The 17,414-nt window shown below is 42.0% G+C and overlaps 1 protein-coding gene across 2 annotated transcripts in view; it reads right to left on the reverse strand.

Annotated features, from left to right (window-relative positions):
• Window positions 1–17,414, reverse strand: part of dlgap1b (discs, large (Drosophila) homolog-associated protein 1b) — a 327,908-nt gene that overhangs the window by 128,423 nt on the left and 182,071 nt on the right. For both annotated transcript variants that reach the window (XM_061965826.1, XM_061965825.1), the window contains exons 4-5: window positions 17,070–17,284; window positions 10,554–10,731 (exon numbers count right to left, since the gene is read on the reverse strand). In XM_061965826.1, coding sequence (XP_061821810.1) covers window positions 10,554–10,731; window positions 17,070–17,284 — 393 coding nt within the window. The remainder of the gene's footprint in view (window positions 1–10,553; window positions 10,732–17,069; window positions 17,285–17,414) is intronic.

Below are 17,414 nucleotides of genomic sequence, written 5' to 3' on the forward strand. Positions count from 1 at the left end.
TCAACTTGTTTAAGTCGGGGTCCACTTAAATTGATTAATGATACAGATATATACTATCAGATATATACTATCATCATAATACAGTCATCACACAAGATAATTACATTGAATTATTTACATTATTTATAATCCAGGGTGTGGAGGGGGGCGCCGGATGTAAGTGTCAAAAAGACAGCCAAAAGAGTTTGATATGAGAATAAATCTAAAGTTAAAATATAGGGTAGAAATGCACCCATTTGCAGGAAATGTAGTCTTGATTTTCAAAATTTTCTTTCAAGGCTTGCATGTCTACATTAAAACATTCTTCTTCATACTGCATTAATATATGCTACTTTTAAACTTTCATGCAGAGAAGGAAATCACAACTAAATAGATCACTAATTTTTTCAGATGGTGTTGATCTGGAAATTTTTGCCTCAGCATTTTGATGGTGTGGACGTGTGGCACCGAATGGAGATAAGCGTCTCGACAGACGTCACAATATTTGAACAATGATGACGAAAACCGTTTTCTCTGTCGTGTCGGTGTGTTGAAAATTGTTATGCGCTTATTTTTTTATTAGATTTTGTGTGTGGCATAGATTTGCTATGCGCAGAGGACGCTTAAACAGTGCGCAATTGAACAGGCGAGCACCTTAGAGGGAGCGTTGCTGGCACGGCTGCGCTAGCATCACAGCTAACGTTAGCCATGCTTCTACCTCTCTGCTGGGGGAGGACGTATACGTATGTGACGTATGACGTGACAGTATGTGACGTGTGTAAGAAGGTGCACTTGCTGTCTGTGAGAGGGAGACACAGGAAAGAGTGAGAAGAGCCTGTCGTGTAATGTCAGCAGCTAAAAGCAACTGCGTGAGAATTCACAGACGTGTGGATGTGTTGAAGGTGTGCTGGAAAATGCGGAACGGAAATTACGGAGCAGCAGAAAAGTGGAATGTATTATTTAAATCGGTGCGTTGGAAAACACGGACCGGAGTTTTTTTTTTAAACTGGATCTGGATCGGCATTTTCCCATGCCTTGCTGATACGCAATTTTTGGCAAATATCGGCAGCCGATCCGATCCAAATATCGGATCGGGACATCCCTACTTCAGTTACCGTATTTTCCGGGCCATAAGGCGCACCAGATTATAAGGCGCACTGCCGATGAGCGGGTCTTTTCAGGTCTATTTTCATTCACCGCATTATAGTCATGTTATTATAAATGTTTTCTAAATGTAAAAAACTTCCTTGTGGTCTACATAACATGTAATGGTGGTTCTTTGGTCAAAATGTTGCATAGATGATGTTTTACAGATCATCTTCAAGTCGCTTCAGGATGCGCCGTTTTGTGGGCGGGTCTTATTTACGTGGCTCACCTTCCACAGCGTCTTCTCCCCGTCATCTTTGTTGTAGCGGTGTAGCGTGCAAGGACGGGAGTGGAAGAAGTGTCAAAGGATGGAGCTAACTGTTTTAATGTGTCCGGTAAAAAAACGTCCGACCGGAATTCTCTAATAACTAAAGTTCCTTGGGTGAATAATGTAAAGTCACTACACCGGTATGTTTTAGCGCTTTCATGGCGAGTTTACTGACAGATATAAGTAAGAACTTTACACTACTTTATATTAGAAATGGCAACAGCGGAGGATGAATGTCCCATAACAAGAAGATAGAGAAAAAGAATAAGCTTATACGGACTACAATTTTTCAGGACTTATGCAGAACCCAATTACAGATCAGCAGGTACCAGAAGATAAGAAAAGTTGCTTTTGCAAATATTTCCGAAACCAGATTGTGGAGGGGGGTTGTGGTATGCGGGCCTGCCGCGGAGCGGGTTTGTATAAGGACCGGCTTCGAAGCACAGCTGGGAGGTGATTGGATTACCCAGCTGGGGAAGATCATCCAATCACCTGCCATGCTTATTAGCAGCAGCCGGGCCGAGACACGAGGGTTGGAGTTGGAACGAGAGAGAGACAAGCTGGAGAACAGAGCGAGACAACACAATCGAGAGCAAAGCAGAGACACGCCGGACTGAAAAGTCCTAACTATATACTGCTGACAAGCAAACCATACTGGTGTATGAAAATAGAAGACTTGATCCAACCTAAATACCGAGCTCTCGTGCCAGTGTGTGGTGGTCAGGAGAACCCACTAGAGGGCAACCTCTACACAGATAATACGTCTTACCTTATACACACACCATAATACTCCTATGTTGAAGCTCAGTACAATCCATCAAGCGGTGCGGCTTCATAGCTTACCAAAGTCGTACTAAAACATTTTGATGGATTGTTGAGCGCCGTGTGTAATGTTCTATATTTTCACTGGAGCATATAAAATGTTGGTGATGTTTACCTGAGTCATATTGCAGTCTACACGTATCTCTTATGTGTGACTGCCATCTACTGGTCAGACTTATCATTTCACCATGTACCAAATAAAATAGCTTCGAGGTCGGTAAGCAAAACCAGAATTATTCCGTACATTAGGCGCACCGGGTTATAAGGCGCACTGTCGAGTTTTTGAGAAAATTAAACATTTTTAAGTGCGCCTTATAGTCCGGAAAATACGGTATACGTATATCATTATGTGTGACTGCCATCATATTGCAGTCTACATGTATCTCTTATGTGTGACTGCCATCTACTGGTCAGACTTATCATTTCACCATGTACCAAATAAAATAGCTTCGAGGTCGGTAAGAAAAACCAGAATTATTCCGTACATTAGGCGCACCGGGTTATAAGGCGCACTGTCGAGTTTTTGAGAAAATTTAACATTTTTAAGTGCGCCTTATAGTCCGGAAATACCGTACACTTATCTCATTATGTGTGACTGCCATCATATTGCAGTCTACACATATTTCTTATGTGTGCCTGCCATCTACTGGTCAGACTTATCATTTCACCATGTACCAAATAAAATAGCTTCAAGATCGGTAAGCACAACCAAAATGATTCCGTACATTAGGCGCACCGGGTTATAAGGCGCGCTGTCGAGTTTTTGAGAAAATTAAACATTTTTAAGTGCGCCTTATAGTCCGGAAAACACGGTACACGTATCTCATTATGTGTGACTGCCATCATATTGCAGTCTACACACATCTCTTATGTGTGACTGCCATTTACTGGTCAGACTTATCATTTCACCATGTACCAAATAAAATAGCTTCAAGGTCGGTAAGCACAACCAAAATGATTCCGTACATTAGGCGCACCGGGTTAAAAGGCGCGCTGTCGAGTTTTTGAGAAAATTAAAAAATTTTAAGTGCACCTTATAGTCCGGAAAATACGGTACACGTATCTCATTATGTGTGACTGCCATCATATTGCAGTCTACACGTATCTCTTATGTGTGACTGCCATCTACTGGTCAGACTTATCATCTCACCATGTACCAAATAAAATAGCTTCAAGGTCGGTAAGCACAACTAAAATGATTCCGTACATTAGGCGCACCTGGTTATAAGGCGCGCTGTCGAGTTTTTGAGAAAATTTAACATTTTTAAGTGCGCCTTATAGTCCGGAAAATACGGTACACGTATCTCATTATGTGTGACTGCCATCATATTGCAGTCTACACATATCTCTTATGTGTGACTGCCATCTACTGGTCAGACTTATCATTTCACTATGTACCAAATAAAATAGCCTCAAGGTCGGTAAGCACAACCAAAATGATTCCGTACATTAGGTGCACCGGGTTATAAGGCGCACTGTCGAGTTTTGAGAAAATTAAAAGATTTTAAGTGCGCCTTATAGTCCGGGAAATACGGTACGCATATCTCATTATGTGTGACTGCCATCATATTGCAGTCTACACGTATCTCTTATGTGTGACTGCCATCTACTGGTCAGACTTATCATTTCACCATGTACCAAATAAAATAGCTTCAAGGTCGGTAAGCACAACCAAAATGATTCCGTACATTAGGCGCACCGGGTTATAAGGCGCACTGTCGAGTTTTGAGAAAATTAAACATTTTTAAGTGCGCCTTATAGTCCGGAAAATACGCTACACGTATCTCATTATGTGTGACTGCCATCATATTGCAGTCTACACATATCTCTTATGTGTGACTGCCATCTACTGGTCAGACTTATCATTTCACCATGTACCAAATAAAATAGCTTCAAGGTCGGTAAGCACAACTAAAATGATTCCGTACATTAGGCGCACCGGGTTATTAGGCGCACTGTCGAGTTTTGAGAAAATTAAACATTTTTAAGTGCGCCTTATAGTCCGGAAAATACGGTACACGTATCTCATTATGTGTGACTGCCATCATATTGCAGTCTACACGTATCTCTTATGTGTGACTGCCATCTACTGGTCAGACTCATAATTTCACCATGTAGCAAATAAAATAGCTTCAAGGTCGGTAAGCACAACCAAAATGATTCCGTACATTAGGTGCACCGGGTTATAAGGCGCGCTGTCGAGTTTTTGAGAAAATTAAACATTTTTAAGTGCGCCTTATAGTCCGGAAAATACGGTACATGTATCTCATTATGTGTGACTGCCATCATATTGCAGTCTACACATATCTCTTATGTGTGACTGCCATCTACTGGTCAGACTTATCATTTCACCATGTACCAAATAAAATAGCTTCAAGGTCGGTAAGCACAACTAAAATTATTCCGTACATTAGGCGCACCGGGTTATAAGGCGCGCTGTCGAGTTTTTGAGAAAATTAAACATTTTTAAGTGCACCTTATAGTCCGGAAAATACGGTACACGTATCTCATTATGTGTGACTGCCATCATATTGCAGTCTACACGTATCTCTTATGTGTGACTGCCATCTACTGGTCAGACTTATCATTTCACCATGTACCAAATAAAATAGCTTCAAGGTCGGTAAGCACAACTAAAATGATTCCGTACATTAGGCGCACCTGGTTATAAGGCGCACTGTCGAGTTTTGAGAAAATTAAAAGATTTTAAGTGCGCGTTATAGTCCGGAAAATACGGTACACGTATCTCATTATGTGTGACTGCCATCATATTGCAGTCTACACGTATCTCTTATGTGTGACTGCCATCTACTGGTCAGACTTATCATTTCACCATGTACCAAATAAAATAGCTTCAAGGTCGGTAAGCACAACCAAAATGATTCCGTACATTAGGCGCACCGGGTTATAAGGCGCACTGTCGAGTTTTGAGAAAATTAAACATTTTTAAGTGCGCCTTATAGTCCGGAAAATACGCTACACGTATCTCATTATGTGTGACTGCCATCATATTGCAGTCTACACATATCTCTTATGTGTGACTGCCATCTACTGGTCAGACTTATCATTTCACCATGTACCAAATAAAATAGCTTCAAGGTCGGTAAGCACAACTAAAATGATTCCGTACATTAGGCGCACCGGGTTATTAGGCGCACTGTCGAGTTTTGAGAAAATTAAACATTTTTAAGTGCGCCTTATAGTCCGGAAAATACGGTACACGTATCTCATTATGTGTGACTGCCATCATATTGCAGTCTACACGTATCTCTTATGTGTGACTGCCATCTACTGGTCAGACTCATAATTTCACCATGTAGCAAATAAAATAGCTTCAAGGTCGGTAAGCACAACCAAAATGATTCCGTACATTAGGTGCACCGGGTTATAAGGCGCGCTGTCGAGTTTTTGAGAAAATTAAACATTTTTAAGTGCGCCTTATAGTCCGGAAAATACGGTACATGTATCTCATTATGTGTGACTGCCATCATATTGCAGTCTACACATATCTCTTATGTGTGACTGCCATCTACTGGTCAGACTTATCATTTCACCATGTACCAAATAAAATAGCTTCAAGGTCGGTAAGCACAACTAAAATTATTCCGTACATTAGGCGCACCGGGTTATTAGGCGCACTGTCGAGTTTTGAGAAAATTAAACATTTTTAAGTGCGCCTTATAGTCCGGAAAATACTGTACACGTATCTCATTATGTGTGACTGCCATCATATTGCAGTCTACACGTATCTCTTATGTGTGACTGCCATCTACTGGTCAGACTCATCATTTCACCATGTAGCAAATAAAATAGCTTCAAGGTCGGTAAGCACAACCAAAATGATTCCGTACATTAGGCGCACCGGGTTATAAGGCGCACTGTCGAGTTTTTGAGAAAATTAAACATTTTTAAGTGCGTCTTATAGTCCGGAAAATACCGTACACGTATCTCATTATGTGTGACTGCCATCATATTGCAGTCTACACGTATCTCTTATGTGTGACTGCCATCTACTGGTCAGACTTGTCATTTCACCATGTACTAAATAAAATAGCTTCAAGGTCGGTAAGCACAACTAAAATGATTCCATACATTAGGCACACCGGGTTATAAGGTGCACTGTCGAGTTTTTGAGAAAATTAAACATTTTTAAGTGCGCCTTATACTCCGGAAAATACCGTACACGTATCTCATTATGTGTGACTGCCATCATATTGCAGTCTACACGTATCTCTTATGTGTGACTGCCATCTACTGGTCAGACTTATCATTTCACCATGTACCAAATAAAATAGCTTCAAGGTCGGTAAGCACAACTAAAATGATTCCGTACATTAGGCGCACCGGGTTATAAGGCGCACTGTCGAGTTTTGAGAAAATTAAACATTTTTAAGTGCGCCTTATAGTCCGGAAAATACCGTACACGTATCTCATTATGTGTGACTGCCATCATATTGCAGTCTACACGTATCTCTTATGTGTGACTCCCATCTACTGGTCAGACTTATCATTTCACCATGTACCAAATAAAATAGCTTCAAGGTCGGTAAGCACAACTAAAATGATTCCGTACATTAGGCGCACCGGGTTATAAGGCGCACTGTCGAGTTTTTGAGAAAATTAAACATTTTTAAGTGCTCCTTATAGTCCGGAAAATACGGTACACGTATCTCATTATGTGTGACTGCCATCATATTGCAGTCTACACATATCTCTTATGTGTGACTGCCATCTACTGGTCAGACTTATCATTTCACTATGTACCAAATAAAATAGCCTCAAGGTCGGTAAGCACAACCAAAATGATTCCGTACATTAGGCGCACCGGGTTATAAGGCGCACTGTCGAGTTTTTGAGAAAATTAAACATTTTTAAGTGCGCCTTATAGTCCGGAAAATACGGTACTCTATCGCTATTAAATTAAGTGTCCCCCAAAGTAGCTGCTCTCCATCATTGTGGGGGTCTTGGCCTGGAAAACGTTGAGCCAGTACTGAAACGTCAGCGATCTTTGCTGACCTTCCTCTTTGGTTCAATCCGCTTGAATATTTTGGCTTTTTAATCGCTAAAATCGTTCGGTGACATTTGTGTACCTGCCAGGTCCACTGTGTGTGTGCGTCCCCTCAAGGCCTCGCCCGGGAAAAAGGAGACCAAAGGACACCTCAAAGGTCCATGAATCAGCCCAACTAAAAGGCTAACTAGCGCAACCTAGTGGGGGAGTGGTAAACTACACCATCATCGACCCTTCCGAACGTCATACCTTTTAATCATTTTTTTTGACCAATTTTAACATAAAACGTAGTTTCTCATGCCTCTTTTACATGATCTTAAATTGTTCATCATTTTAATCAATCCCATAATGAATTATTCACGGGGAATGATAACGAGGCTGCACGTTGCAAGGAGAAGCAGGGTGTCACAGAGGTAGAATAGGGGATGGAGTGGCTTTAGTTTCGTCAGCTATTCCGAGCTCACACACTAGCAGGCACTAATTGGGCGATTGGGGAGGGTCCTCTTCAAACTTTGCCAGGAGTGTGACCTGATTGTTAAAGGGGAACTGCACTTTTGGGGGAATCGTTCACAATCATTATGAAAGACATGATGACGGATGGATTTTTTAATTTTTTTATGCATTCTAACCCGTAAATAAACGAGCATTTCATGCATTTCACCTCAAATCGGAATAATTTACCTTGGCATGTGCAGCACATACCATAAACGGAAAGGTGTGTTATTATTTGTGTTATGGCTTTGTGCATTTCTGCTTGTCCGACGTTATCGCGGTATTTATTTATAATCTTTTTCCTTCTGTTCACTACTTTTGTTTTACCTCTCTTTTTGAAATGGCACTGTTCTGTGTTTTTTGTGTTGTGATTTTGTATTCTACGTATGTGTCCTCGTGGTGGAAAAACATAACAGTCATAGGTTCCTGACACATGCTGTGCTCTTCCTGAAATTTTTGACAGTGGGTCAGGGTGTCGCGAGCGACAAACCTGATGGTGAAACGGGGGCGAGGGCCCCTTCAACGCAGCTCGCAGCTTTGATTAATCATGCGTCACATCTGTATAGTTGAAGGTTGTGGCACCAAGCCCAGAAGTTGGTCGACTTTAAAAATCCACACACTAAAGACCTAATACTATCTGAATTTAAATGCTCAAGGAGAGCACAGGTGCTGAAAGATACAACCATCCTATCAGTCGCACATCGTAAGTCACTGTTTTATGTTGTAATTTGAAACATTTGGCAATAGCGCTACACTATAACGCTCCAAAGTCTGCCATTGATGCTGGTAAACACGGAAAGTGCTTTCTTTGCGGTAGTACAAACCCTGTTTCCATATGAGTTGGGAAATTGTCTTAGATGTAAATATAAACGGAATACAATGATTTGCAAATCATTTTCAACCCATATTCAGTTGAAAATGCTACAAAGACAACATATTTGATGTTCAAACTGATAAACATTTTTTTTTTTTGCAAATAATCATTAACTTTAGAATTTCATGCCAGCAACACGTGACAAAGAAGTTGGGAAAGGTGGCAATAAATACTGATAAAGTTGAGGAATGCTCATCAAACACTTATTTGGAACATCCCACAGGTGAACAGGCAAATTGGGAACAGGTGGGTGCCATGATTGGGTATAAACGTAGATTCCATGAAATGCTCAGTCATTCACAAACAAGGATGGGGCGAGAGTCACCACTTTGTCAACAAATGCGTGAGCAAATTGTTGAACGGTTTAAGAAAAACCTTTCTCAACCAGCTATTGCAAGGAATTTAAGGATTTCACCATCTACGGTCTGTAATATCATCAAAGGGTTCAGAGAATCTGGAGAAATCACTGCACGTAAGCAGCTAAGCCTGTGACCTTCGATCCCTCAGGCTGTACTGCATCAACAAGCGACATCAGTGTGTAAAGGATATCACCACATGGGCTCAGGAACACTTCAGAAACCCACTATCAGTAACTACAGTTGGTCGCTACATCTGTAAGTGCAAGTTAAAACTCTCCTATGTAAGGCGAAAACCGTTTATCAACAACACCCAGAAACGCCGTCGGCTTTGCTGGGCCTGAGCTCATCTCAGATGGACTGATACAAAGTGGAAAAGTGTTCTGTGGTCTGACGAGTCCACATTTCAAATTGTTTTTGGAAACTGTGGACGTCGTGTCCTCCGGACCAAAGAGGAATAGAACCATCCGGATTGTTATAGGCGCAAAGTTGAAAAGCCAGCATCTGTGATGGTATGGGGGTGTATTAGTGCCCAAGACATGGGTAACTTACACATCTGTGAAGGCACCATTAATGCTGAAACGTACATACAGGTTTTGGAGCAACATATGTTGCCATCCAAACAACATTACCATGGACGCCCCTGCTTATTTCAGCAAGACAATGCCAAGCCACGTGTTACATCAACGTGGTTTCATAGTAAAAGAGTGCGGGTACTAGACTGGCCTGCCTGTAGTCCAGACCTGACTCCCAATGAAAATGTGTGGCGCATTATGAAGCCTAAAATACCACAACGGAGACCCACGGACTGTTGAACAACTTAAGCTGTACATCAAGCAAGAATGGGAAAGAATTCCACCTGAGAAGCTTAAAAAATGTGTCTCCTCAGTTCCCAAACGTTTACTGAGTGTTGTTAAAAGGAAAGGCCATGTAACACAGTGGTGAACATGCCCTTTCCCAACTACTTTGGCACGTGTTGCAGCCATGAAATTCTAAGTTAATTATTATTTGCAAAAAAAAAATAAAGTTTATGAGTTTGAACATCACATATGTTGTCTTTGTAGTGCATTCAATTGAATATGGGTTGAAAATGATTTGCAAATCATTGTATTCCGTTTATATTTACATCTAACACAATTTCCCAACTCATATGGAAACGGGGTTTGTACACTATATTGCTAAAAGTATTTGGCCACCTGCTTTGACTCACATATGAACTTAGAGTGCCATCCAAGTTCAATATGATCGGACATCTCTAGTAAACAGGGAATATCCAAATAAAAGAGGAGACGTGAACCTTTTTTCGTCAGAGCGTGGGTGACACTGTGCGAGGTTACAGGTCGACACGTTTCTCCTCAAATTGAGCAAAATTGAATCCTGTCTCTGTCTAATTCCTTGCTTCTTGTCTGCTTTAATAGATGTCATCGATGTTTAAACCTGACAGTGTGCCTCCGGATTTTTTCAACACAATAAAATGTGCCTTGGCTCAAAAAAGGTTGCAAAACACTGATGTACTGTAGAGGATGCTGGTTCTCTGAAGTTGGGCCCCGAAACAACTTAATCGAAGGCCCCCGGTGTAGAAGGAGCATAAGGGGAGGTGCCACCAACCTGGCTGATGGTGCTCATGGCTCTCATGTAGCTCTCGTTGCGGGAGCGGAATTTAGGCGAGGCCAGCAGCCCCGCCGGGTCCAAGCTGTCCAGACTCCTATTGATAGAAACCTCGCTAACAGCCCGCAGATAGCTGTGACTCCTGATCTGCAGCTTGGGAGAGTGCTCTGTGGAGATCCTGGGAGAGAGAGAGAGAGCAGAAGGTGTCAAATGACGTGAGACGAAGCCGTTAGAAGCGAGGAGGCGTCTGATGCACATCAAATCCACAGAACTATACAACAACCCCCTAAACATTCCTGTTGGCTAAGACGGTGAGACCTTGAAGCACCTTTTTCCTCAGACGCTAAAACGACAGGAACCGTACAATCTACCTTCGTCAGAAGGTAACACGCACGAGTGTGTGATAAAAAAAAAGGTGTCTCATTAGCGCTCGCTGACATCACATCACGTCGCACAGCATGCTTCCCCTACAAGCAGCGTTAGGACTACAGATGTCCGATAATGGCTTTTTTGCCGATATTGTCCAACTCTTAATTACCGATTCCGTTATCAACCGATACCGATATATACAGTCGTGGAATTAACACATTATTATGTATAATTTTGTTGTGATGCCCCGCTGGATGCATTAAACAATGTAACAAGGTTTTCCAAAAATAAATCAACTCAAGTTATGGAAAAAAAAATGCCAACATGGCACTGCCATATTTATTATTGAAGTCACAAAGTGCATTATTTTTTTTTTAACATGCCTCAAAACAGCAGCTTGGAATTTGGGACATGCTCTCCCTGAGAGAGCATGAGGAGGTTGAGGTGGGCGGGGTTTGGTGGTAGCGGGGGGTGTATATTGTAGCGTTAGTGCTGCAAGGGCTTCTGGGTATTTGTTCTGTTGTGTTTATGTTGTGTTACGGTGCGGATGTTCTCCCGAAATCGGTTTGTCATTTCTTGTTTGGTGTGGGTTCACAGTGTGGCGCATATTTGTAACAGTGTTAAAGTTGTTTATACGGCCACCCTCAGTGTGACCTGTATGGCTGTTGACCAAGTATGCATGGAAATTCATTTGTGTGTGTGTGTCAAAGTTGCATATATTATGTGACTGGGCCGGCACGCTGTTTGTATGGAGGAAAAGCGGACGTGACGACAGGTTGTAGAGGACGCTAAAGGCAGTGCCTTGAAGGCACGCCCCCAATATTGTTGTCCGGGTGGAAATCGGGAGAAATTCAGGAGAATGGTTGCCCCGGGAGATTTTCGAGAGGGGCATTGAAATTCGGGAGTCTCCCGGGAAAATCGGGAGGTTGAAACCAATACCGATAATTTCCGATATAACATTTTAAAGCATTTATCGGCATCTCTAGTTAGGACTAAAGCTAGATTGTACATAAGTAAATAAAACATCTTCATTATCCCTCAGTAATTCATTTTGATCTTATTTGAAAGCCTTTTCTGTAGAAATACATGCTGTAATGTCGTGTTGTCCCGATACCAATATTTTGTTACCGGTCTTCTCAAGAATAGGGCTATCACTTTTGCATTCCTAAATCCCAATTATGGCCTCAATCCACCTGCGAATATGAAAATAAGGAGCATTATCTTATTTCCCGGTCTATAAATCGCACTTAAAATCATTTTACCCCCCTCAAAACTCGACAGTGTGCCTTATGGGCGGTATAGCTCGGTTGGTAGAGCGGCCATGCCAGCAACTTCAGGGTTGCAGGTTCGATCCCCGCTTCCGCCATCCTAGTCACTGCCGTTGTGTCCTTGGGCAAGACACTTTACCCACCTGCTCCCAGTGCCACCCACACTGGTTTAAAAATGTAACTTAAATATTGGGTTTCACAATGTAAAGCGCTTTGAGTCACTTGAGAAAAGCGCTATATAAATATAATTCATTTCACTAATTCACTTATAACCCGTTGTGCCTAATGAACGTAATAATTCTGGTTTTGCTTACCGACCTCGAAGAAATTTTATTTGGTACATGGTGTAACGATAAGTGTGACCAGTAGATGGCAGTCACACATAAGAGAAACGTGTAGACTGCACTGTAATGGCAATATGAGTCAAGTAAACAACACCAACATGTTATATGTTGGCGTTTGGCTGAACATGAAGTCTCTTCTCAAGGATAGGGCTATCACTTTTGCATTCCTAAGTCCCAATTAGGGCCTCTTTCCTACGAGAAGTGATCCAATCTATCTGCGAATATCAAACTAAGGGGCCTTATCTTATTTTCCGGACTATAAGGCGCACTTAGAATCATTTTCCCCCCCTCAAAACTCGACAGTACGCCTTATAACCCGGGGCACCTAATGAACGGGATAATTCTGATTTTGCTTACCGACCTCGAATACATTTTATTTGGTACATGGTGTAATGATAAGTGTGACCAGTAGATGGCAGTCACACATAAGAGACACGCGTAGACTGCACTATAATGGCAATATGAGTCAAGTAAACAACACCAACATTTTATATGTTGGCGTTGGGCTGAACATGTAGTCTCTTCTCAAGGATAGGGCTATCACTTTTGAAAGTCCCAATTAGGGCCTCTTTCCTATGAGAAGTGATCCAATCCACCTGCGAATATCAAACTAAGGGGACTTATGTTATTTTCCGGACTCTAAGGCGCACTTAAAATTATTTTTTCCCCCTCAAAACTCGACAGTGCGCCTTATAACCCGGTGCGCCTAATGCTATAATGATAAGTGTGACCAGTAGATGGCAGTCACACATAAGAGACACGTGTAGACTGCACTATAATGGCAATATGAGTCAAGTAAACAACACCAACATTTTGTATGTTGGCGTTGGGCTGAACATGTAGTCTCTTCTCAAGGATAGGGCTATCACTTTTGCATTCCTAAGTCCCAATTAAGGCCTCTTTCCTACGAGAAGTGATCAAATCCACCTGCGAATATCAAACTAAGGGGCCTTATCTTATTTTCCGGACTATAAGTACTAGCAGTTTCACGGCGTGGATGGCGTGTGACAAGAAGAAGAAAGCATCGATAAACGCGACTTCTCCAACAAATATTTTGCAATTATGAGCATCTGACGAAGGTCATGATTCGGTTACTCGGCAATTATGAACTTATAATAACGTTTGAATGTCTAGATCTTGAATGCGTCATAGCACAATTCATAAAATCAATCCGTTGTCATTTCTTTCATAATGATTGTGAACGACAGGGAAATTAAAATAAAAAAGTGCAGTTCCCCTTTAATGTAAATGGATTTCTGTCATTTTTGCTCTGCCATTTTAGTTGCAAGTAGAAATAAGATGCTGCATCCTCAGTGAGACGGTCACAGACGGAGCATGAAATCAGGCACCCGTTGTGCAGGTGAACGGAAAGACAATAAATCAGGTCGAGGAAGAATCTAACTGCAACATTATCTCCGGCCCCGCTTTATCCTCATTTCCCTGTGGGGATCGTTAGGGGCCGATGACATCCATTGTGGCGCTCCTACTCTATAATCAGCATCATCTGACGAGGGGGTCAGCCGGGTCCCAGGGTGCCGCTTCGTGGATGAAGTAGCAGTGATGAACCTCAGCCAATCAGGAATCAAGCCAGCGAGACGCTGCGCCGACTTTTGCTGCTCCGCGCAAAACTTTTTGCCCGGGGGGGCCACATATATATATATATATATATATATATATATATATATATATATATATATATATATTTATCATAATGCGCCACACATTTTCAATGGGAGACAGATCTGGACTACAGGCAGGCCAGTCTAGTACCCGCACTCTTTTACTATGAAGCCACGTTGATGTAACACGTGGCTTGGCATTGTCTTGCTGAAATAAGCAGGGGCGTCCATGGCAACGTTGCTTGGATGGCAATATATATTGCTCCAAAACCTGTATGTACCTTTCAGCATTAGTGGCACCTTCACAGATGTGTAAGTTACCCATGTCTTGGGCACTAATACACCCCCATACCATCACAGATGCTGGCTTTTCAACTTTGCGCCTATAACAATCCGGATGGTTCTTTTCCTCTTTGGTGCGGAGGACACGACGTCCACAGTTTCCAAAAACAATTTGAAATGTGGACTCGTCAGACCACAGAACACTTTTCCACTTTGTATCAGTCCATCTTAGATGAGCTCGGGCCCAGCGAAGCCGACGGCGTTTCTGGGTGTTGTTGATAAACGGTTTTCGCCTTGCATAGGAGAGTTTTAACTTGCACTTACAGATGTAGCGACCAACTGTAGTTACTGACAGTGGGTTTCTGAAGTGTTCGTGAGCCCATGTGGTGATATCCTTTACACACTGATGTCGCTTCTTGATGCAGTACAGCCTGAGGGATCGAAGGTCACAGGCTTAGCTGCGTACGTGCAGTGATTTCTCCAGATTCTCTGAACCCTTTGATGATATTACGGACCATAGATGGTGAAATCCCTAAATTCCTTGCAATAGCTGGTTGAGAAATGTTGTTCTTAAACTGTTCGATAATTTGCTCATACATTTGTTCACAAAGTGGCGACCCTCGCCCCATCCTTGTTTGTGAATGACTGAGCATTTCATGGAAGCTGCTTTTATACCCAATCATGGCACCCACCTGTTCCCAATTAGCCTGTTCACCTGTGGGATGTTCCAAATAAGTGTTTGATGAGCGTTCCTCAACTTCCTCAGTCTTTTTTGCCACTTGTGCCAGCTTTTTTGAAACATGTTGCAGGCATCAAATTCCAAATGAGCTAATATTTGCAAAAAATAACAAAGTTTCTCAGTTCGAACGTTAAATATCTCGTCTTTGCAGTCTATTCAATTGAATATATGTTGAAAAGGATTTGCAAATCATTGTACGGTATTTTTCGGACTATAAGTTGCAGTTTTTTTTAATAGTTTGGCCTGGGGTGCGACTTATACTCAGGAGCGACTTATGTGTGAAATTATTAAAGCATTACCGTAAAATATCAAATATTATTATTTAGCTCATTCACGTAAGAGACTACACGTATAAGATTTATTTATTATGCATTTTCGGCCGGTGCGACTTATACTCCAGAGCGACTTATACTCCGAAAAATACGGTAATTACAAACGAACAGGTCACAGGTGAGGATTGGAACCTTGATTAGCCATTCAAACCTGTTTGTGTCAACTTTTGTGCATGTTATCAGATCAAAGTCATTGGGGTATGTAAACTTTTGATCAGGGTCATTTTGGTACTTTCTTTTGTCATTTTGATTCAAAAAGAGTAAACACAGTTGTTTGCCAATAAATAGCTCCACACAACCATTAAGCATGAGTGGAAGAAAGGTTTTTGTGTTATCATTCATATTCTCTGAAGAATGGCCAAGAAATCATAAATTCTCCCAGGGTATGTAAACTTATGAACACAACTGTATATACTTTCAAAATTTGATTTACAGCCCCGAAATATTGTTATTGTTTTCATTTCGATGCCCCGCCCAATAAGAAAGTCTGTGAGTGTGTCACATCCAGTTTGCCAGTTACGCACCGCCCTCTTCGCCTGGCTATTGCCACTGGTAAAGTTACTAAACATGTCAGACCTTAGTAAATCTAAAAGGTGTCCTTACGATTCTGATCTTATTCATGACAAATCCAGGACCAAAACGAGGATGTGTATCAGGGATGCCTTTGACCGATGGAGACGATTGAAGGCCCAACTTGCTAATTTCCTCCTTGATATGGAAGTAAGGCATTTACGTTTTCGGCTGCGTATCTGGCAACCTCGGTCACGAAAAGTGGGAGGGGGCTACAGAATTTTGACTGTGATTGCAGTACCATTTCTGGCCACATTACCAACATTACAATTACAATAATTATGTATATATTATCACACAACTCTTATGCTTAAGGGCCGTTGCTATAGTTATCATCAATTGTGCTGAAGTGGTGTTTTTCTTTGTCTGTGCAAAGCTGGCAATCCAAAAGATTGCAAGCCAGTCTCGTATCAGTGTTTGTTTCCAGAATCGGCCTGCTGACTGCCAAGGCCGAACATCGAGTACCGCGACGCAGACAGAGCAGAGACAAGGCGATATCACGACTGTCAGCACATTTGCATTTTTGTATAATCATATATTGTGTCTAACTGGAGCTGTCGAGGAATACTTATACTCCACTTATATATGTTTTTTTCCTTCTTTATTATGCATTTTCATCCGGTGCGACTTATACTCCGAAAAATGCGGTATTCTGTTTTTATTTACTATTTACACAACGTGCCAACTTCACTGGTTTTGGGGTTTGTAGTTGGATTTAAGACTTTTTGAGACTTTTTAAGACCAGCCAGAGAATATTGGAGTTTGTGGTCGGCGTTAAAAGGCAACAGGCAAAGGCAATCACATACGTTTTCAACAAAATCGTCCGATACTGATACTGATCGGTGGCTGATCGATCGGCACATCCCTAGTTTAAATAACCACAATGTATACTAAAGCTGCCACGCTGTCTTCTGATACTAAATTAACGAAAATAACGCACATTGACCGACTTATTGCACAAACACAACGTTTACTTGAGAGTGGTCAACTTACTTGAGAGTGGTCATCTCGGAGAGCGAAGGCTGTGTGGCCTTCAGGTAGCTGGCCCGCCGCGCCTGGACTTTGGGCGAAGGTTTGGGGCTGCCGTCCGAGTCGCCGCTGTCGTCCTCGGCCATGGCCTTGATGTAACTGCCGCTTCGCATCCTGCGGCAGGGGATCTCGTCCTCTTTGGCCAGCGGGGAAAATCCGCTCCAGTCATCCTGGGGCACCTGAACAGAGATCAAAGGTCTTACCAGGTCAGAACATTAGGCCCACACCCACACACTAATCAGTCCCTACAAAATAACTGAAATTTCTGCCGGAAAATCCAGTTTTTGTCCTTCTTTCCTGGCGTCGTCC

This window comes from Nerophis lumbriciformis, linkage group LG07 (assembly GCF_033978685.3).
Source record: "Nerophis lumbriciformis linkage group LG07, RoL_Nlum_v2.1, whole genome shotgun sequence".
NCBI lineage: Eukaryota > Metazoa > Chordata > Actinopteri > Syngnathiformes > Syngnathidae > Nerophis > Nerophis lumbriciformis.